Source organism: Leptonychotes weddellii, chromosome 5 (genome assembly GCF_054177405.1).
Source record: "Leptonychotes weddellii isolate Sample4059 chromosome 5, ASM5417740v2, whole genome shotgun sequence".
NCBI classification, from domain to species: Eukaryota; Metazoa; Chordata; class Mammalia; order Carnivora; family Phocidae; genus Leptonychotes; species Leptonychotes weddellii.
In genome coordinates this window covers 72354475-72376472 of record NC_138373.1, presented here as the reverse complement: position 1 = coordinate 72376472, position 21998 = coordinate 72354475, and the positions used below count along the sequence as shown (strand labels likewise).

The following is a 21998-nucleotide window of genomic DNA, read 5'->3' as shown; positions in this document are numbered from 1 at the left end:
CCATCTGAGTCATGTGTCCGTGTCCCCCCACCCCCCCCCACCCCCCCGTCCCCCAGAGCTCACAGCCTGCGGGAGCCAGAGAGAAGCAAGGAGGAATGGCCCCGGGCAGGGAGGGGCATGGCCATGAATGGCAAGAGTGAAACTACCTGCTGGAACGCAAAAGAGAAAGAGACGCCCAGGGGAACTGGTGTAAGTACAGCTCGGGGTGGGTGGTTAGTCATCTAGCATCAGTGGGTGGGTGCTCCAGTTGAGCTTCCCGGAAGCTAGGGAGTGTGTGAGCAATGGGTCGGGGGAGGTATTAGTAGGCAAGAGCTGGGGCTTGACTGAGGGCCATTCTCACTGATCGGCTGCAAAGGCCACTGAGGGCACTGCTTCCTCTCTCTCCCTGCCCCGTGTGGGGTTGGGTGAGTGCAGGGAGCTGGGACACGCTGAGATCTGCCAGGAGAGCGTGTCCCCACCCACCTCAGGAGCAGGTCCTACCAGCCCAGCCAAGCCCAGAGCAGGCAGCGGAAGCCACAGGGAGCACAGGTATGGGGCTGGCACCGCGGGGTTGAACTTTGCAGGGGGCACAAGTCCCTCCTTTAGAACGGGGTTCATGGGTGGGGATGGAGATGAGAGTGCGCCATGGGACCTGGAGAACCTTACTGAATAGAGTAAAAAGCTAAAAGGGGAGCGAGCCAGGGGAGGCAGCCACCACACTTGGCACATCCAGGAGTGCCCCTCTGAAGCCCGAGGCCCTCACACTGGAGCATCTTGGGGAGATGTGTCTTCTCCTTCCCCCGCCCCCGAAGCCACCACAGTTATGCTGAACCCTGGGCTTCCCACAGCCACTGAGGAGGGCTCTCTGGGGGTGGTGTCTAGCCCTTTCCCACTCTCAGATAAAACTTAACTCCGGGACCCCCTTCCCCTTCCCCCCAGGCCAAACCCTCTGCTAGATGACAATGAACTAATTGATTAAACTCCACTAATGGGTTTACTGGCACAGATGTGTTCTTGCAGTTATCCTTCCCAGCTAACCAAGTTGTATCTTAACGGGGTCTTTGAGAAACACCGCTTAAACCCAGTGTGTCCATCTTCTATATGAGAGGATTAGACGAGACGGTCTCTAATGTCCCTATAACTCTGATAGGATGTGGCTCATGAGTGGCATGAAGGGGATGGAATTTCAGATATTGAGGACATGTGGGGGAGCTATCTGGGGGTCGGCAAGGCCTTAGGATAACTTTGGATCACACTACTAAGGGCAGCTGCCTACCTCTTACCTATATTTAGGGGAGCCCACATGACAAGAAGGGGAACTGCCACCAGGTTGTATCTCCGGCTCCTTTTAGGGTGAGGAAGTTGTAGCCCCAGGGGGAGATGGAGGCAAGGATTGAGGGGAAAATAGGAACTTGCCCATACCCGTAAGCCTCACCTCCTGGCCTCTCAAGAGACACTAGAGCCCAACTCCATCTGTCTCTGCCTGATGCTGTTGGCCCTCCCCCAGCCTGCTGCCGCCGGAGTATACCCCAGCAGCAGACATCTTGTGTGCAGGGGTGGGGGGACACCAGAAGGAAGCAGCAGAAAGGGGGAGGGCGAAGCCAGAGGCGTGCAAGAAGTGCAGCACAAGTTCAGAGCAAGGTCAAAGATCAGAAGGCTCCGGCTTTCTCTGCGGGGGCAGGACCCATCCAGGCCCCAAAGCAAGGGCAAGATGTGCACGGACGACTCAGGGCACAGGGCTGTGGCAGCGGGCTGATCCGGTCCGAGCGACTTCTCTGGATGGTGACTTTATTTCCTGTTTTTCCAGCTCCTGAAAGGGTGGAGGGAGATGTGCAGGTGGTGAGGTGACATCCACACACAGGGGAAACCAATTCCTGAGCTGTAGGCCACCTTTGCTTTCTGCTTTTGCCCAGAAAAAAACGGGAGAGATGAGGTCAGAATACCCAGGGGGAGAAGACATGGCAGAGGATGATACTGGATGATGCAGGAAGAGACAGGCTGAGGTGGGGCCCAGTGGGGAGAGGCTGGAGCAGGAATTTTGGCTGGAGAAGCAGAGCAGGCCTGGAACAGGAAGAGGGACCGTGGAGATAGGGCACAACAGCCGCGGGGGGCCTGTGTGTCCCCCCACTCCCCCGGGGAAGGAAGAGGCCGTCCACTCACTGTGGTGACATTGTACTATCTCTGCGCTATAGACCCCTCAGGCGAGCGGGGTTCATCTGTGTCCTCAGAGCAGCTCTAGGACAGAGCTGTTCACAAAGCCTTCACACTTCAGTAAGCTTCTGCTGGAGGCTCCTGCCTAGTTTGGATCTGTCTGGGGTCTGAACATACACGTATTAAGACGTATAATTTAGGGGCGCCTGGGTGGCTCATTCGGTTAAGTGTCTGCCTTTGGCTCAGGTCATGATCCTGGGGTTCTGGGATCGAGCCCCACATCGGGCTCCCTGCTCTGCGGGAAGCCTGCTTCTCCCTCCCCCTCGCCCCGCCCCGCCCGGCTCGTGCATGCACATGCTCTCTCTCTCTCAGATAAATAAAATCTTTTTAAAAAGGGGTATAATTTAGAATTAAGCCTGTCTGTGGGCAAAGGGGCCATCCTCCCAATGCTGCCCGCACACAGCAGCTGAAGTGAACTTAGCTAACAGGGCGGTTAGAACGCACAGGGGTGGGACGTACTGGCTGGCTGTGACTTCCAGCTATGGCCTCCGGAATCTAAAATGAGGTTTGGGGCTGTTCTAGAACAGATCTTCTGGGGCAAGGGGAATGAGATCTGAGAGTCCTTCTTTTCAAACTTCTGGAGGATGTGAATGACTAAAGAGAGGAGACAGAGCAAGGCATTTGGCGGGTGTGCAGGAGGGTGGGGGGTACGCATGGAGAGTGTGGTAGACAGGAGGAAGCTGGACAAAGAAGAGTTATTTCTCTCCCCTCCCTGCCCCCATCATTGTCCCAAATCACCTATTCCTTTCTCTTCAACCCTCTCTGCAAGGCTGGTCAGCCTCCAGAAGTGTGGATGGGCACAGGCAGGTTGTGTGGAGGAGCGAGAGGGATGACTGTGACCTAGCCTCCTGCCCATTTTTACTCAATTCTCACTTCCTGCCTGGCAGAAAATAGCTCTGCCCCTCTGGCTTATCTCAGCAGAGAGCAGTGCCCAGCCCAGCTCAGAGGGCAATGGGACAGGCCGGAGAGGCCCTGAGGCCGTCAGGAACCTAGGCCTCGGACTTGCCGGTAGGAAGCTGAAAGAGCCCCGGGGGAGGAGAAAGGCGGCTGTCCAGACTCTGGTGCGTGAGTGGTGTGGAGGGTGGGTGGTGTGCACTGGGCCGTCCCCAGGGTGCTTCCCTGGCCCCTCAGTGTCTTGGCGCTGGGATCTGTTCGTGCACCTCTGCGTGGGGATGTGCTCCTGAGGCTGCCTGATGCTCTGTCCGGGTAAGAAGATTGTCCCTAAGGCCAGGGCTGTGTCTGCTCTTCCTTCTGTGGCCTGGTTGTCCACGCCTCGGTGCATGCTCCCACTTGTGTGTTATCGGATGTGTGTATATAGTGATTGTGTGCTAGCAGGGATCTTGCGTGCACATCTCTTAGCGTACCTACACCTTTGTGTGTCTTTGCACATGCATATGTGTGTAGTGCTATGCTCATTACCACATCTGTGCACGTGGAGCTTATTAAGATGATGTGGGCCTCCCGGTCCCTCCTCCTCTCTGGTGACACGAAGTCTCGGTGTTCGTTCTTTTCTGGGACAGCTGCTGTGTCTTCGCTTCCTCCACCTCCTCTACAACCTGACCTCTTTCTCAAGGCAGGATTGGGGTGAGATCCTGGGCTGCCCCTCCCCCCCCAGCTAGAGCCCTCCTTCCATTTCCTGTTTACCTCCTTTTTGGCAGTTTTCCCCATCTTTGCCATCTGGCCTGGCACTGTGCCCATGCAGCTCCATGACAGGAGCCCCAGGGAAGCAGGCAGATGGGGTGGGGACCAGGGCAGGGGCCTGGCAGCTCTCAACGCCCAGCTTGGGCCATTGTGTGTGTATCTGTCAGAAAGGGATGACTTTTTGACAAAAAGGACTTCTCCACTGTGGAATCCAGTAACAAAAGCATCACCATCTGCTTTACTAAAGGCTTCCTCATTTTACCTTTAAGTAGCAGCTCACCTAATACGTTTTGGTGTCTTTAACATTGTTTTTTTTTTTATTATTTTTTTTATTTTTTTATTTTTTAAAGATTTTATTTATTTGAGAGAGAGAATGAGACAGAGAGAGAGAGCACGAGATGGGGGAGGGCCAGAGGGAGAAGCAGGCTCCCCGCCGAGCAGGGAGCCTGATGCGGGACTCGATCCCAGGACTCCAGGATCATGACCTGAGCCGAAAGCAGTCGCTTAACCAACTGAGCCACCCAGGCGCCCGGTGTCTTTAACATTGTAACTTGGTTGACAGAAATACTTGGGATTCTTGGAAAATAATTATTCATTCACTCATTCATTGTCTCCCATGTGCCTCCTAGTTGTAAGAAGCTATTGATTCTCCAGGTAATGGTTGAGAATGACAAAGTGTGACTGTAATTATAGTGTAAACTGTTTCTGAGATTGTAATGCAAGCTGTTTCCAAACAGGCCTTTTAGGGGGCATGGTCTTCTACTAAGTGAGTTATACATGTGGACAAGATAGAGCAAGATAAGAAGCAGTTGGGGGACCGATACAAGAGATACTATAGCGAGATTACAGGATGTGTGAACATGGGGTGGGGGGGCAGATTTCCTTCCAGGCAGTCAGTGAATGTCACATGGGCCTGCTAAGAACGGAGACTGAAGTGTGAGTGAGCTTAGGAATAAAGCAATGGACGACGGGGCCCCACCCCACGACCTTACCATCCAGCCGGGGCTGATGGAAGCAAATAAACACTCGTAAAACAAACTGAGAAGTTCAAAGCAGCAAACTACTTAAGTGCTTAAATAGGTAAGAGGACATCGTAAGGAGGGGCATTCCTGTGTGTGTGTGTGTGAAAGCGAGATGAGTCTGTGTTACCAGTGTTGGAAGTTCGAGAAAGGGTGGGCTATTAAAAAGTGTATATTTTAACTGGGCAAATAAGGAAGTAACAGTTTATCTGTGGGCCCAGATTTCTTATGGGCAGCTGTAAGGGACCAGGTGCTCTGGGCAGCGTGCATCCTCATATCCCACCGCCCACTCTTGCTGCAAGCAGCCCTGGGGCAGCTGGGAGCTGGGTTTGAATCCTGAATTTGAATGCTGACAGAGTTCTAGAGCTTTCTGTTTCCTTTCCTGTAAAAATGAGGATAAACCCCTACCTCAAAGGGCTGTTGGAAGGATTAAAGACCATGTGTATAAAATACCCTGGGATGTAGGGGCGCCTGGGTGGCTCAGTCATCAAGCGTCTGCCTTCGGCTCAGGTTATGATCCTGGGGTCCTGTCATGATCCTGGGGTCCTGCGATCGAGCCCCGCATCAAGCCCCACATCAGGCTCCCTGCTCAGCAGGAAGCCTGCTTCTCCCTCTCCCACTCCCTCTGCTTGTGTTCCTTCTCTCGCTTTGTCTCTGTCAAATAAATAAATAAAATCTTAAAAAAAAAAAATACCCTGGGACGTGGTGAATGGTCAGTAAATGATCGCTAGTACTTTTCACTCAATGTTTTTTTTTTTTTTTTAAAGATTTTATTTATTTATTTGAGAGAGAGAGAGAGAAACAGCATGAGAGGGGATAGGGTCAGAGGGAGAAGCAGGCTCCCCGCCGAGCCGGGAGCCCGATGTGGGACTCGATCCCAGGACTCCGGGATCATGACCTGAGCCGAAGGCAGTCGCTTAACCAACTGAGCCACCCAGGCGCCCCTTTTTCACTCAATGTTTATGGAGGTAGTGGCTGGGAAGACAAATATGACTCAGTCACAGTCCACAGCCCCTCCCCTCTAGGAGCTCACAGTCTAACGGGAGGGGCAGACTAAGCACAGCTAATTACAATACAGGTGGGACACCTATGGTGAACCATGCACAAAGTGGAAAGACATCTGCCTTGTGGGGAGGGAGGAAGGCAGGCGAGGCTTCACAGTGTCCTAAGAAATGATTGACTTGGCCAGTTGGAGAATGGGAGGCAGGGCATTCCAAGCAGAAGAGCCTGCACCACACGTGCAAGAGCAGAGTCCTGAACACATTAAGGTCTGTGCAGAATTACTATTAGTGTGGTGTGATTGGAGCAAAGAAGCATGGGAGGTGGGGCATGTGTCAGGGAAAGAGTCTGGTCTTACTTGCTTTTCAGCGTGTTTTAGCCCCATTTGGTATGATTTTCGTTGTTGAAATTGGTATTTTTTTTTTAAAGAATTTATTTATTTATTTGAGAGGGAGAGAGAGAGAGAGCAGAACAAGGGGGAGCGGCAGAGGGAGAAGCAGGCACTCCGCTGAGCAGGGAGCCCGATGTGGGGCTTGATCCCGACACTCCGGGATCATGACCTGAGCCGAAGGCAGACACCCAATGACTGAGCCACCCAGGTGCCCCGAAATTGGTATTTTTTTTTAAAGATTTTATTTATTTATTTTGACAGAGAGAGAGACAGTGAGAGAGGGAACACAAGTGGGGGGGGCGGTGGGAAAGGGAGAAGCAGGCTTCCCGCGGAGCAGGGAGCCCGATGCAGGGCTCGATCCCAAGACTCCGGGATCACGACCTGAGCCGAAGGCAGACGCTTAACCAACTGAGCCACCCAGGCGCCCCTGAAATTGGTATTCTGCAGAGGAAATGTTTATTTCCTTTAACTGTTCTACTGAACCTCTTACAAGTCTTAAACTGCCGGTAGTCATGGTTGAAGGGAGAACAAATGAACAAAGAAACCCACAGGAAAGCTTTACTTAGAGTCAGGTTTACAGCTTGGTTCCATGTAAGAATTTAAGCAGTTCCGGGGCACCTGGTGGGCTGTCGGTGAAGTGTTCAACTCTTGATCTCAGGGTTATGAGTTCAAGCTCCACGTTGGGTGTAGCGATTACTTAAAAATAAAATCGTAAGGGGAACCTGGGTGGCTCAGTTGGTTAAGCGTCTGGCTCGTGATTTTGGCTCAGGTCATGATATGGTGGGCCCTGGGATTGAGCCCTGCGGTGAGCCCCACTTCAGGCTCTGCACTCAGTGGGAGTCTGCCGGGGATTCTCTCCCTCTGCCCCACTTCCCCCTCATGCTGGCACATACATGCTCTCTCTCTCACATAAATAAATCTTAAAAAAAAAAAAACTTTTTAAAAAAAATTTTATTTATTTATTTGACAGAGAGAGAGACAGTGAGAGAGGGAACACAAGCAGGGGGGAGAGGGAGAAGCAGGCTTCCCGCTGAGCAGGGAGCCCGCTGCGGGGCTCGATCCCAGGACCCTGAGATCATGACCTGAGCCGAAGGCAGACGCTTAACTGACTGAGCCACCCAGGCGCCCTTTAAAAAAAAATTCCTTTCAAGAGGAATAAAATCCAGGATCTTGGGATAATTGCTCAGGGTCTCTGGACAACTTTGCTCCCTCAGATGGCATGTGGACCCCATGTTCACAGTGTTGTCCACAATAGCCAAAAGGTGGAAAAACCCAAGTAACCATGGACAGATGAATAGATAGACAAAAAATGTATATAAATACATCATTCAGCTATAAAAAAGATTGCAATTCTGATACATACTAGAACATGGATGCACCTTGACAACTTTATGTTAAGTGAAAGAAGCCAAACACAAAAGGACAGGTATTATTATATGATTCCACTCAAATGAGGGATAGGCAAATTCAACTCGCACAACTCAACACCAAAAAACTACCAATAATCTAATTTTAAAAATGGGCGGAGGACCTCAAGAGACATTTCTCCAAAGAAGACATACAGATAGCCAGCAGACAAAGATGCTCAACATCACTCATCATCAGGGAAATGAAATCAAAACCAGGATGAGAGGGGTGCCCGGTGGCTCAGTGGACTAAGCATCCGACTCTTGATTTCGGCTCAGGTTATGATCTCAGGTTTGTGGGATAGAGCCTGTGTTGGGACCCACACTGGGCATGGAGCTTGCTTAAGATTCTTTCTCTCCCTCTCCCTTTGCCCCCTCGCCCCTCTAAAAAAAAAAAAAAAAAAGACAAGAAATAACAAGTACTGGTGAGAATATGGAGAAAAGGGAACCCTTGTGGACCATTGGTGGGAATGCAAACTGGTGCAGCCACTGTGGAAAACAGTCTGGAGGTTCCTCAAGTAATTAAAAATAGAATTACCCTATGATCCAGTAATTGCACTACTGGGTGTTTACCCAAAGAAAATGAAAACACTAATTCAAATAGAATAGGCAAATTTCTGGAGACAGAAAGTAGAATAGAGGTTACCAGGAGCTGGAGGGAATGTGGGGAGAGAATGGGCAGTTAGTGTTTAACGGGTATAGAGTTGTTTGGGAGGATGAAAAAGTTCTGGAAATAGCAGTGATGGTCACACAACATCGTGAGTGTACTTAATGTCACTGAATTGTATACTTAAAGATGGTTAGGGTGTCTGGGTAGCTTAGTCGTTAGGCGTCTGCCTTCTGCTCAGGTCATGATCCCAGGGTCCTGGGATAGAGCCCCGCATCCGGCTCTTTGCTCAGCGGGAAGCCTGCTTCTCCCTCTGCCTGCAGCTCCCCCTGCTTGTGCTCTCTCTCTCTCTCTCTCTCACTCTCTGACAAATGAATAAATAAAATCTTTAAAAAAAAAAAGGTTAAAATGGTAAATTTTATGTTGTGTATATTTTACCCACCCCCCAAAGATGGAATTTGGGGGTTAAGATGGAAGAGTAGCTTCTGTGGCATTAGGGCGTTAAGGAGGGTGGGATTCTGAGACCATGTCCTGTCCTCTGGCTCCCCTATCTCCTGGCCATATCCTTTGTCCACGAGCTTTTGCCTGAGCACTGTGGCTGCCGGGGGCTGCTCTCTCCAGTGGCCTTGGCAGTGCCCTTGGTACGTCCTTGCCTCACTGCCACACTCTCTGGACTTAGGGTCCCCTCTGAGCCCTCACTAAAAAACCACCTTCTCCCTCCATCGCAGAACCCCAGCTGGGAAGCTCCCTAGGTAGATCCTCCTGGGGAGCACCTGGAAAAGTTCAACCGACAGCACCTTCCCCTGCCTGGCAGGACTGTGCTGGTGTGTGATCAGCCCATGAGAGCCCATTATGTTAGTATCTCCATTTTACAGATGAAGAAACTGAGAGAGTGGTCAAACAATCAAGTTGAACCTGGGTTGTTCTGACCACAAACACAGCCCACACAGGAGCGACCACGGATGTGATAAGTGAGGCTCAGATATTGTACTGTACTGGGGAATTTGAACTTTATTCTTTAGATAATGGGGAGCCAGCAGAACTGGGGAGTTCCAGGGGAGGCGCTCCATCAGATTTCTCACCATCTGACATAATACCTATTTATTTGCACTTTATTATCTGTCTCCCTTCAGTGGAATGTAAAGCAGATGGGGGCAAGTCTTTTGTTTTGTTCAGGGCTGTGAACATTCCTGGAACCTTCTAAAGCTCAGTAAACATCTGTAGAAGAAAGGAAGAGATATTATTAGCAGAACCTGTGCACGTGACACATATCTCATTTAATCTAACAACCTCGTGAAGTAGGAGACCCCCCCCCCAAACCACCACCACCAACCACCACCTTTTTCCCCAGGTAAGGAAAATGAGGTTCAGAGAGATTAAGTCACCTTTCTGAGGACAAAGCTAGGCAAGCTGGCAGAACGAGGATTTGAACCCAGGTAGTCTGACTCCAGAGCCTGGGCCTCTAACACGGGGCGATGTAGCCTTACTGCAGAAAGCCTCTCTGGCCGGGCGGAAAGTGGGGAAAAGATCTGAGGCTGAGAAAAGACTCAAGAGGCCAGCCAGGTTAGCTAGATAAACATTTGTGACTTCTACCCCGTCCTCGCATAATCTTGACTTCGGCTTGCCTTCCTATTCCAGGTCTCCACCGCTGATGAAGCGGTACCCCAAAGCATCCAACCCCTGACAGCCATAGCGCACATTCCCATGCCCTGCCGGCGCGGCGACGACGGTCTCTGCGCAGCCTCCGGGCTCCACCGCGGAGATGAACACGATGCCCGCACCCTAGCGTGCCCGACGATGCCCCCCGCCTAGCTCCTCCTCACACGGTGGTACGATGCTGAGCGACTCTGCCAACGACTCCAGCTTGGCTCCCCCGTGCCCTGACTACCGGAGCACCCACCGCCTGCACATGGTGGCCTACAGCCTGGTGCTGGCCGCCGGGCTCCCCCTCAACGCGCTGGCCCTCTGGGTGTTCCTGCGCGCGCTGCGCGTGCACTCCGTGGTGAGCGTGTACATGTGCAACCTGGCGGCCAGCGACCTGCTCTTCACCCTCTCGCTGCCCGTGCGCATCTCCTACTACGCCCGGCACTACTGGTCCTTCCCCGACCTCCTGTGCCAGACGGCGGGCGCCATCTTCCAGACGAACATGTACGGCAGCTGCATCTTCCTGACCCTCATCAACGTGGACCGCTACGCGGCCATCGTGCACCCGCTGCGGCTGCGCCACCTGCGGCGGCCCCGCGTGGCGCGGCTGCTGTGCCTGGGCGTGTGGGCGCTCATCGTGGTGTTCGCCGTGCCCACCGTCCTGGTGCACCGGCCCTCGTCCTGCAGCTACAACGGCAGCCAGGTGCACCTGTGCTTCGAGAGCTTCGGCGACAACCTGTGGAAGGGCAAGCTGCTGCCGCTCGTGCTGCTGGCCGAGGCGCTGGGCTTCCTGCTGCCCCTGGCGGCCATGCTCTACTCGTCGGGTCGCGTCTTCTGGACCCTGGCGCGGCCCGACGCCACGCGGAGCCAGCGGCGGCGGAAGACCGTGCGCCTCCTGCTGGCCAACCTCGTCATCTTCCTGCTGTGCTTCGTGCCCTACAACGCCACGCTGGCGGCCTACGGGCTGCTGCGGGGCAACCTGGTGGCGGCCAGCGGCCAGGCCTGCGGCCGGGTGCGCCAGGTGCTCATGGTGATGGTGCTGTTGGCCGGCGCCAACTGCGTGCTGGACCCGCTGGTGTACTACTTCAGCGCCGAGGGTTTCCGCAACACCCTGCGCGGCCTGGGCACTCCGCTCCGCGCCAGGACCTTGGCCACCAACGGGGCTCAGGGGGCGCTTGCCGAACGGCCCATCGAGAGCACCCTCGTCACCAGTCCGGCTACCGCCAGTCAGGAGCTGCTTGGGCCTTCCAACTTCGGGACGCCCTTGACCCAGCGCCCCGAGGACTCGGCCCTCTGAACGCACATCGTGCGGTCGCGTGCCTGTGTGTTCACCCCCACCTCCCAGCCCCGCCCCGCCCCGCCCCGCCCCGCCCCGCCCCGCGCCGCTCACACGCGCGCTCACAGGGTGTGTACGTGAGGGAAGTGAATTGGGCACTTGGACTTCTGGGTGGCAACTGCTGCCCATAAATGCATGAGAGAACAAAGTGCGGGGAGCCAGAGGCACAGGGAAGGAAGAGTGCTGGTGGAAATGCCTTCTTTACTTTGGTGGTGATGGGGAGCATGGGGCAGATCCCTTCCCCAGTCCCGAGGGAGTGGTGCAGTAAGCTTCCCCAGTGCAGAGGCAGACAACTGGATGACGTGCCCTTGGTGTGGGCATGAAACACTATGGAGAGCTGGTAGATGGAGCAGAAAATGAGTGTCCTGGATTTAGACCAACCACGGCAGTCTTAGTGCCTCCGGTGCCACCCACTCTCATTTCCACCTGGCCTTGCCCTGCCCAGCATGGAGGCAGGATACAAGAGTTTACTGGATACAGACAGAATCGGTTTCATTCTTGGTTAGTGACTTGTAACAATTTAGACCTGACACGCAGCATGGGGTGGTTGGGGGCAGGATAGAACTGTGAGTTAGAGGGCTGTTTTCTCCCCAGAGTCTGGTCCCTGTAGCCCTTCCTAGGTGTCCTTTCTCCTTCCACCCCACCCCACTTCCGAGACCTCCTCCATTCTAGGTCCTAAATTCTCTCTGCCTCTGGCGCTTCATCTAGAAATAAGGAGAACATTCTCTGTACTAAAGTAGCAGCTCTCAAACTTTGTTCTCAGACCCTTTTACAAACTCTTAAAAATCGAGGATTCCAAAGAGTTTTTGCTTATACTTTATTCTTTTGATACTTAACCATATTAGAAATAAAAACTCATAAGTTGTAACAAGAGAAACACACAAGCACACCTTCCATTAGCTGTGAGAGCAATAATGTCATCACACTTCAGGAAGCCTCTGGAAAACTCCACCGTATACCTGTGAGTAAGGAGATTGCAAAGGACAAACAACATAGTGGGAGTAGTAGTATTCCGAAAATAACTTTGACCTTGTGGACATCCTCCAAGAGTCAGTATTAGAGTTCCCGTGTAACTTCTTCCCAGGGCATATGTATACATTGTTTTTTATTACTGCGGGGGACAGGGCAACGCTCCACAAATCAATTGCTAATTGTAGTCCCAAAGGCTTGAGGGTGTGCAGGGGCAGGTAGGAGCTGCACACCCAGTGCAACATTACTTTGGGCTTCCTGGTGCGGGGGCCGCGGCTCTGAGGTGGGGGTGAACTAGGCACACAAACACTCAGAGGAGGGGTGGGGCTTCTCCTTCCCAGGAAAGGGAGAAGGGGACTGTTGCCACAGCCAGGAAAGAAGTTTCCAGGGAAAGAAGAGTGCAATGGAAAGACAGGAACGGGCTGTCTGTTCTTAGCAAGCTGGAGGCAAGGAAATGGAAAACTGCTTAATGGGCCACCTACTGTTTCCTTCTTCCCTCTTTACCGGAGTAGGGCTGGGAGGGGTTGCAGAGTTGGCATCTTGAGACTCTGCATAAGTGAGGAAGTTGCTGCCATGCGTGTGTCCTGTATGCATTTCTCTCGCTAGGTCTCTCAATGATGTGCGTGCGTGCGTGTGTGTGTGTGTGTGTGTGTGAGAGAGAGAGAGAGACTGTCAGGGTTTCCCTGTGTGTGTCTCTCTGTGTTTTAGTTTGGACTAAGCCTTTTGTGTGTCTTCAAGGAACTGCTCCAGATGGTGATTTACAGGGGTAAAATGACCCCTGGTGGCCAAAGCGGAGAACTGACCCAGATTCCTCAGTGATAGCTTTCAAGTAGAGCCTTCCACCATCTGGTGGGAGGATAGAGCCCCAGGCCAGGCCCTCCTGTAGCTCTAGAGGAGGCCTGATGGTTAGCACCTGCTCCATCTTGCTTCATCCTTGGGTTCAAGACCCATGCCCCAGGAGCATAAAACGTGGTGGTAGTCCAAAGTCTCAGAACTTTGCCCTATCCAAACTGAATTGAACACAGTTTTTAAAAATTACTTGAGTATTTTTATATTCTGATATGTGAATGAATTCCAGAGCGATGAAAGCTCACAGAGCAAGTATCTTCTAACATACTATATAATTATTTATTTTTATAATTTTTATAGTTTCCTGTCTGTTTCTCCACCCCTTCCCCCCCAGGTAGAATGTAAGGTCCCTGGGGGCAGGGATTTTTGTTTGCTTGGTTCTCTGATGTATCTCCAGCATCTAGAACAGCTCCTGGCACAAAAGAAGTGCTTAATAAATATTCGTTGAATGATGAATTGTTGAATTTTGGTGTGGAGTAGTTTACTATCTCGTGGGGGACCACAGAACAAGGCAACAATTACCATTCAAGACAGAGGATGCAAGAATGCAGAGTAAGGTGTTGGCAGTTAATTTCGTGGGCAGTGGGAAGCCCCTAAAGGTTCTTGAGTGAGGTTCTAATCACTCTGATACACAGTGTGGGGTCGGGAAGTGAGGCGGGGCGTCTAAGGGGGAAAGGAAGACTGGTCAGGCTGCTGTTAAAATTGTCAAGGAGAGGTGTGACCATGGCCTGTGGAGGTGGATGGAAATGGGCCACCTCCAGTGTGAAATCTCTGGGGTTTAAGCTCTGGGGGCGCATTCAGTACATCCAAAGAGTTTCTATCACGAGATAGAGGCAGGAATAGATTCAGGAGATATGGCAGGCAGAGGGGGAATGAACAGAAGAAGCTGACAAGTAACAGGCTGGGGAAGTTTAAGAACACCTGTAGCCAACCACTGCCATTTTTACAGGATTCTCCAATTACTGAGGGACAGTAGGACAGACCCGAGCTGTGAGGGGATCCAGAGCCTTCACCCCGCGTCCTAGAGTGACCCCATTTGTGGTTTAGGAAAATCCAAATGAGGAAAATGAGAACATCCTAGATGGAGGGAGAAGAGCATTAACAAGTTTTGGAAATACTCCCTGTGCCGGGATCTCCACTATTGATTATATTATTTAGTGATTGATTATTATAATAAGCCTCTGAGTTAGGGACGATTATTATCCTCATTTTACAGATGAAGCACCCTAGAGAAGCTGCGGTCTGAAGGTCACACAACCAGGAAGAGGTTTCTATTTGGCTCCCAAACTCCTATTCTTTGCAGTACATTCCACCGTATCTCCCCTTCCTGAGGCTTCCCACCTTCTCCCCCTGGCTCTGTCCCATCCACCCTCCCTGGTTTCCTTTCTCCTCCTCACCCAGGCCACCTCTCCCAGCTACTTCTCTCACCCTGAATCTGCTGTACCATCTCTGCTCCACTACTTCCTCCATACTCCTAACCCACGTACCCCCCCACCTGCCCCTTCCCCCTCCACCGGCCCCAGGTTCCTGCGCAGAGCACCATGCAGCTGTCAGCACAGAGAACTGGGCTCACTCGTGGTTCCAGTCGTGTCAAGCCCCGAAACACACCCCATCGAGGCCTTAGAAGGGAGTAGCTAGCTGGTGGCATACCCAGGCCGGGTGGCTCAGCCTGGGTGCAGTTGGCCATGACTTTCCTCCCTTAGCGGGGAGGTACCCTGCATCTCTGAGGCCGCCCTCCTGCTTGTCCACCAACTAAGCTGAAGAGGAGACCTCCCCCCGGGGTTCTCCTCAAAGTCTGCCTCCTCTGTAGGATGGGCCCTCCCCATGGTGAGAATAGCCTGGAGAAGAGTAACAATCATTGGTCTTGAAATAGAACAAATTCAGGAGAACCAGGGCCAAGGTAAGGGGTCACAAAGGGGCAGGGATGCTTCTCTCTTAGCCCTGAACCGTCTTGAGGGAAATCCCCACTGGGTTGCCTCCTGGGGTCCCATGGAGGAAATGGGGAGGGGGGGTTAAGTCTCACACCACAGGCCTCCCTTCTTCATTCTTTCAGGAGACCCCGGAGACAGAGGGAGGCTGGGTAGCTCTCACCATGCTATATCCTTTCCAGAGAAGATAACACCGAAAAGTGAAGTTTCTCACACGGGCCTTGGGGAATCCCAAAGGCTCTCAGAACCAACCTGGGCGGGTACTAATTTCAGCTCTGTCACTTCTTGACAATGTGACTTTAGCAAGTTACTTCAACTCTCTGAACCTCTGTTTTCTCCTCTGTGAAATGGGGATCATAGTATCTACTTGTTGGGTTGCTGTGAGGTCAATGGTATCACCTTGGAAAGGCACCTGAGAGAAATCCCAAAAGGGGGAGCTCTCTTTTCAACAAGAGTGTGGGGAGGAGATGCTACTGGTAAAGTCTGTTTGTGATGCCCAAGGGGAGTGTTTCTGGAAGACAGCAAGGGCTTCAAGGTGAATCCTCACCCAGACAGAGCTCTGCCAGCGATTAGAACCAGGGCCAGGGGATGGGTGAGCAAGGCAGGCTGGGCAAGTTTCCATGGTGCTAGGTCAAGTAGACAGTTTTCAGGGGCAGTGACTGGCCTGTTGCCCTCTGGGGGCACTCTCTCCCCACTAGGCCTAATGTCCATCCCACAGACAGAGGAGTGGGTAGAAAAGTGCCTGAAAGGGAGAGGAGAGGGGGCATGGGATGAAGAACCAAGCAAAGGAGAAAGGGCAAGAGAGGAGGCTGGAGGGGAAGTAAGGGCCCAGACAGGGTGGGGCCGGGAGGGGGGCCTAGGGCAGGAGGGCGGGAGAGAGCCTGGGAGGGAAAGCTCCGAGGAGGGAGGAGGGAGGGACAGGGAGGGAGACCAGCGGCGCTGACACAGCCTCGATGTGTGGAACGGGCTGGGGTTTGGCCCACAGGTCAGGCGTCTGGCAGTATTATGGGATGGAGAGGCCTTAGGAGACAGGGAGAGTATTATGGGCTAGAACAGCCTTAGGAGACTGGGGAATATTATGGGCTGGTGAGGCCCGGATCCAACTGGAGGCGGGAGGAAGGGGTGCGGGGCGGGAAGGGGGGGGTGGTGGTGGAAGGGAATATTATGGGCTGGAGGCCTCCTGCGACCAGAGGCAAGAGTATTATGGGCTGGCAAGGCCTTCGGTGGCCAGAGGGGGGAGCAGCGGGGGATGGCACCGGCTGCATGTGACTGAGGGGGGGGCCAAGTTGGGGGGGTGGCGAGTGGGGGTGGGGAGCATATTATGGGATAGCTCTTTGTACCTACTGCGGGGACTGCTTCTCCAGAAGATATTATGGGATGTCGTGTGTGGGAGGGGGAGTGGGGCTGGGGGGATTATTATGGGATGGTGGTGCAGAATGGGGAGGGCCTGAGGAGCTCTTCTCCAACCCCCCCACTCCTTACTCTCTTGCCATCCTCTCTAAGGTCTGCCTTCTCTCTCAAACAGCCCAAGGGGAACACCTGAAATCCACCCCCCACACGCACACACTTTGAGCACCTCAACCCATCCTAGGCATCTCCCCTAACTAGCAGACACCTCCAGGGTGCTCAGGGGGAAAGGCAGCCCCTGGGGAATGGGGAGAAAGCCCTAAAGCAGGGTTGTATTGGCCAGTGGACCACACCTCCCACCTGCACAGTGTCCCCTTGGCTCCCAATCCCCTTGGGCCACTCTCCTCCCCCTGCTCCCTCCACAAAGTGGGGGCCCCCTGATCCTCTTCCCCTCCCCCCTCCCCTCCATTTCCTCTCCAGCTCCCTCCACAGCCGTAACCAGTAAAACAGGCGGCCAGCTATTATGGGATGGCTGCTCCCGGCAGCTCTGCAGGGAGGGGGCGGTCACCGCGGAATGTCTCTTGTGGGTGGCTATTATGGGATGGCCGCCTCTCTTTTTTTGGGGGGGTGGGGGCTAGCAAGGAGAAGGATTATTATGGGATGTGCCCTGCACAGCTGGGTGGGGCTGTCCTGGGTAGGTGAAGCTCTGGGGAGGTTGTGGGGGGGGGGGTGAGGAAGGAAAGGAAGGAAGAGGGAGGGAAAGGAGCTGGGGAGGGTGGGGTGAGCCCTGGAGCCAGACCTGAGGCCTGGCAAGAGTAACTGGCTGGAGAAGTTCTTCTGGGACAGCTGTTTGAAGGGGCCCCTGGGGCAGGCTAGAGCTGGTCAAATCTGAACCCGGGACACCTGGGTCCTTTTGCAGCTTGTCAGCTGCAGGGTTGCTGAGTCCAGGGCCTGCAGAGCTGGGCTGGCAGTGAGAGCGCCTGGGTTCTGGCTGTGTGGCACACCAAAGGGAATAGTGCTCCTGGGTGACCACAGAACCCAAGTACTCTCCTCCCCCCCTTTGCCTTCCTGGATTTGAGCCTTGGGACCACAGCTCAGGTAGGTGGGTTGGGCCAGGGGGGCTTTGCACCCTTGCAGTCACACCCCGGTAACAGAGGCTCTGTTCGCTCCTGAAGGACAAATGCCTGGCCTGTCACCCCCCCCCCACACACACACACGCCCTGCACCACCTGCATCCTGTCTAGCCATCACAATGCACTGTCGGTGTGGCTTTTCTTCCCTAGGTTGTCCTTCCAAAGCCCTTTTTCTGACAAAGCAAGAGAACACCGGTCCCTTAGACCTCTTATGTGCAGACTTTCTGGGGCTCACAGAGAAAAGAGATGTAGAGAGAGCATGTGCTGAAAACTCTATGGACAACCCACTCTGAGGGTTATTCTAGGTTCTTCTCTACCATGAGATGGAAACAACTCTAAGGTAACCGGCTAGAGAGGCTGTCCCCCTGGGTGCATTAATCAGGAGATTATCCCACCCTTAGTCTCTGTGGGCCAATCACTGCTAGTGGCTTATTTGTAATTTATCTGGAAGGGTAGCATGGAGCCAGGGTAGGGAGTGGGGGAGCAAAGAAGCATAAAGACCACAAAAGCAATACATAAACACACACATCCTAGCCCTCTCTGGAACTCAAGAAGAGAGGAAGGGATTCTAACATTCTCCTTGTTTTGGGAGCAGGGAGAGGTGGAGAGTAAGATGAGGCAGGGGATAAGTGGGTAGAACTTGCAGGGCTAGGGGCAGAGGACTGTGGGGGACAAAAGTGATCCGTGTTTACAATCACGGGCACAGAGCTGTGACTACCGTTAGAAAACTCTCTTCCTGGTTTATATTATGAATCACCGTAGTAATGGGGTATATATATGAGAAGAAAGGGCTGTGGAGCAGATGGAGATATTACAGAAGGGAATTTGAGGCCCATAGGCAGGCTGGATTCCCTGGAGAAAAGGGGAGAGAGGAGGGCATAATAGGTATCTAGCAGCTTTACATGCCAAGGAGAATCTTGTTGAAAGAAGATATACCCACATTATGGTATCTTAAAAGAGCTGCCTTTCTCCCCTAAGTGAGGAGTACAAGGTTCATCCTTAGTACTCAGAACAGTCATGGGGGAGGGTTTGCACAAATGAATGGGGCCCAATCTTGATAACATGAGATGTGAACGAGGAAGACTATGGCAGCCTTGCAGAACGGGGGAAACGGCCTGCACGCCACAGGGATGTGGCAAAAGGGGGAGTTCAATGAGGCAGGAGTTGGTGAAAAGATGTATCAGCATCACTGGTGCTCTGCTTGGAAGCAAAGGGATGCTAACTTCTTGAAGCAAGCTCTTACCTCTCCTGAATTTATTTCTCCTCGCCACATCTCCAGCCCTGGGTTCCTAGGGGAGGGCAGAGTCCTCTGGCCAGGCCCTTTCTCTAGGAAAGGGGGATAAAAAGAGCAATGCAGAGACCATGTGAGGTTCATCCTACTCACTTCTGATCAGGAAGGCTCCTCGTAGGACTTTTCGGTTTCTCTCCAACCTGTTCCACCGCCGTAGGTCTTGTATTTGTATGAAAAAGGCACATGAGAGCAAAGAAAGACATTATCTCTGCCTTGGGGGTTGGGGGCAGCAAGGCAGTGGTGCTGGGACATTGGTTTTCACTTGGGTCCTGGTTCCCTGGGGATCAGGAAGAGGGAAAAGTGACAGGTTTATGGGATCAGGCTCTCTGAGGGCTAACAGGTGTTAAGACTGGGCTCTTGGACTTCCCAGAACTGGGTCCCCAAGGTACCTGCAAGATAGGCCCAGTCTGGGAAAGAGAGGGTATACATTGAAAGGCTACCTTGTAGCATAATTGAATGAAGGAGGCATCCTGGAGTGTTGGCTTGTACATGGGAGGAGGGAAGATGGTGAATATTATATACATCAAAGGGTTTTTTTGGATGGAGAATGGGGCCCCAACAAGATGAGAATGGGGGCAGTTGGAAGTATGAGACTTCAGGATATAAACAAGAAAGTGGCTAAAAAATACAGGACATTGAGGGTGAGCAGAATTTGGTGTTCAAGAATGAGGGTAACAATTCTGGCATGTTAAGTGTCTCTCAAGAAGAAGGCACATGATGATATTATGGGATTTCAGTATTAGAAACACTGGATAGATGGACATTGCTTTCTAATCAAAATCCCTTAGTGCAGTAGGGAACGGATAGGAGATATCTTGACCACCCATCTATATCATAAATCCTTTTGGAATACCTTCTAGCCTCTAGAAGGACCATCAAGAACCTCTCCTGGGATCTGATCTCTCCTGAGACCAGTTGGGATCTGTTTTATTCTCTGTAACAGGAAATTGGGAAATAGCACTCTGCAGTGTTCCCTTGACATCAGACATTCTATCTTGTCTCATAGTTTTATGGGTTGTTTATGCTTCTTGAAGGGAGGCACCTGTGGTCCTTGCATTCCCTGTGGTGCCCAGCTTGGTGCCTTCCTAGGTGCTCTGGCAGCATCTGTTGAATGAACATGAGTAGCCGTGAGGAGAGAGCGGGTCTTGGTTCTTGGCATATACATAGCAGGATCCTCACTTCACATCATGGTGGGTTGTCCATCCATGGGAGTGGCCCAGGCGTGTTGGACCACCTGACCTGGGGAGGCAGGGTGACGTGGGAGAAGGGCTGCTGAAATGTTAAGAAATAGTCTAAAGACTCCTTTCTAAAGATAAGAGTTTATAATTATTATGGGATGCTGTGGCTGAATTAAACTTCATGTAAATGGCTCATCTGGTCAGCATGGTATTTGGTTGGCCTTACTCAAAACTTAAGGGCTGAAGGTAAGCATCTGGAGAATAACTGGATTTTGGTGGGATTGGGTGGGGCCCTAGATTGACTCTCAGTTCCTAAGTGTCTGGAAATGATGGGATGAGGGAAGGTAGGGTTTGTTCTAGACATCAAGAGGCTTTATGCCAGGATACTGCTTTGGCCCAGAAAGGGATAAAGGTGTGTACAAGTTGAGGCCGGCACAGGGCAGTGTGGGTAGCCTGCTTCACCCTTGTGGCTCTGGGTGTTAGAATAGACTGACAGCCTGTGGAGGTGGGGGAGGTTTGAATATGAATATTATGGGATGCCTGGCTGGAAAGGTATAGGGGTGGTGGCTGGAGATGAAGCATTATGGGATGTGACACTGGGCTGCCCTGGGAGTGTTAGAGTATGTCTGGTGCACCACGGGCTCCTTGACATTATTATGGGATATCAGGGTGTGGGTGGGGGAGTAAAATTATGGGATATCTTTGGAGCGTTTAGAGAAAGGGAGATTAGATGTCCATCTGTAGGGTGACAGTAAGGCTGCGGATCATTATGGGATATCTCTTTGACAGAGAAGAAGTGGTTATTATGGGCTGTGGAGTTTGAATGAATGTATGAAGGCTGAGGGTGGTGGTGTGAGGATCTAGACCCTAGCCTGCAGGGGCTGAGGGCAGCTCAGGCTAGGGGGTTGGTTATTATGGGATGTCAGTATAGAAAGTGGGAAACTGATTATTACGGGATGTGTGTGGGAGGAGGCCGAAGTGTCCGTTGTTGTAATGTGGTGGTGGGGGGGGGAGTTTCTGACTATTATGGGATATCAAATTGGGGGTGGATGAAGAGTGGTTATTATGGGATGTCTGTGGGGGATGGGGATGAGTATTATGGGCTGTGAGGCTGAAGTGCTGGGAGGGGTGCTTATTATGGGATGGCCATGGGGAAGGAGAGGTGACGAATTATTATGGGATGTTAGCATTAGGGGCCAAGAGTGAAGAAGTTGGCAAAGGATGGCTATTATGGGATGTCTGACGTGGGGAAAGGGTTAGTTGCAAAAGGTCTGCAATATTATGAGATGTCAACAGCTTTGGCATATAGGTGTATGGAGTGTGTGTGTGTGGGGGGGTGGTGGTGGTGGGGGGTGTCCGTGTGTATTATGGGATGGCCAGGAGGTGGGTGGTTGCCCGGGTGACACGCGCGCGCGCGCTCAAAGGGGGCGTGGCCAACGGTTGCCTGAGCGACGAGGGGGCGGGGGTTGCCCGGGAGACCTAGGGAGGAGGGTGGCGGTAGTGGGGGGGGGGGTTGGAGTTGGTTGAGGTTATTATGGGCTGTCCGTGGGGGGGCGGGGCCTGTGCGGTGGGATTTCCCGGCCGGTGTTTCGGGCCCTTTAAGAGGCGACGCCGGAGCCGGAGCCATTTTCCCCCCTTCGGCCGCGGCGAGGAGGAGCCGGAGCGGGAGTGACACCGGGCCGGACCCAGCGCGACCTGCGGCGGCTCCGGGGTGAGGAGAGCACGGGGTTCCCAAAGAGACGCCTCTCTCAGCCCGACCAGCCCCCAAGCTCATCCCTCCACCCACCTCTTCCTCAGACGTCCCGGACTCGCGGACCGCCCCCTGCCCAGAGGAGCCGACCCTTCCTTTCCCTTGCCTGCAGGGCGCCCTGCCCCCCCACCCCCGCCCTAAGCCGGCCCGAGTCTTGCTCCCCGCGACTCCCACCTCGGGCTTGGTCTCCCACAATGCCCGGCGCCCGCCCCCTCGCCCTTTGCTCACTTGCCCCCCGGGACACGTGGCCCGGCCCCCTGCCCGGTGGGCGCTCCCTCACCCCCCGCGTCCCAGCTTCCAGCCCCCTGGAGCGCCCGAGC

At 53.1% G+C, this 21998-nt stretch overlaps 2 protein-coding genes across 14 annotated transcripts in view; both read left to right on the top strand.

The window, feature by feature from the left end:
• Positions 1-49: 49 nt before the first annotated feature.
• LPAR5 (lysophosphatidic acid receptor 5) lies at positions 50-13507 on the top strand. Of its 6 annotated transcripts, none has more exons than XM_081821113.1 (2): positions 50-189; positions 9892-13507. In XM_081821113.1, exon 2 carries the CDS (start codon positions 10088-10090, stop codon positions 11192-11194), a length of 1107 nt encoding a protein of 368 aa, XP_081677239.1. In that variant the 5' UTR covers positions 50-189; positions 9892-10087; the 3' UTR covers positions 11195-13507. The 6 variants fall into 6 exon arrangements, with proteins under 6 accessions (XP_081677239.1, XP_081677237.1, XP_081677236.1 ...); XM_081821111.1 differs by lacking the exon at positions 50-189 and adding an exon at positions 212-1761; XM_081821110.1 differs by lacking the exon at positions 50-189 and adding an exon at positions 213-528.
• An 8005-nt stretch (positions 13508-21512) lies between these two features.
• The window catches only part of CHD4 (chromodomain helicase DNA binding protein 4), a 30617-nt gene continuing 30131 nt past the window's right edge, over positions 21513-21998 (top strand). For all 8 annotated transcript variants that reach the window (XR_004077162.2, XM_006737832.3, XM_081821091.1 and 5 more), the window contains exon 1: positions 21513-21639. The gene's annotated coding sequence lies outside the window, so the exon portion shown is untranslated. The remainder of the gene's footprint in view (positions 21640-21998) is intronic.

Bases quoted from the DNA above. Each gene is read 5' to 3' on its own strand.
- LPAR5 (XM_081821113.1), top strand. From the start codon at position 10,088: ATGCTGAGCGACTCTGCCAACGACTCCAGCTTGGCTCCCCCGTGCCCT.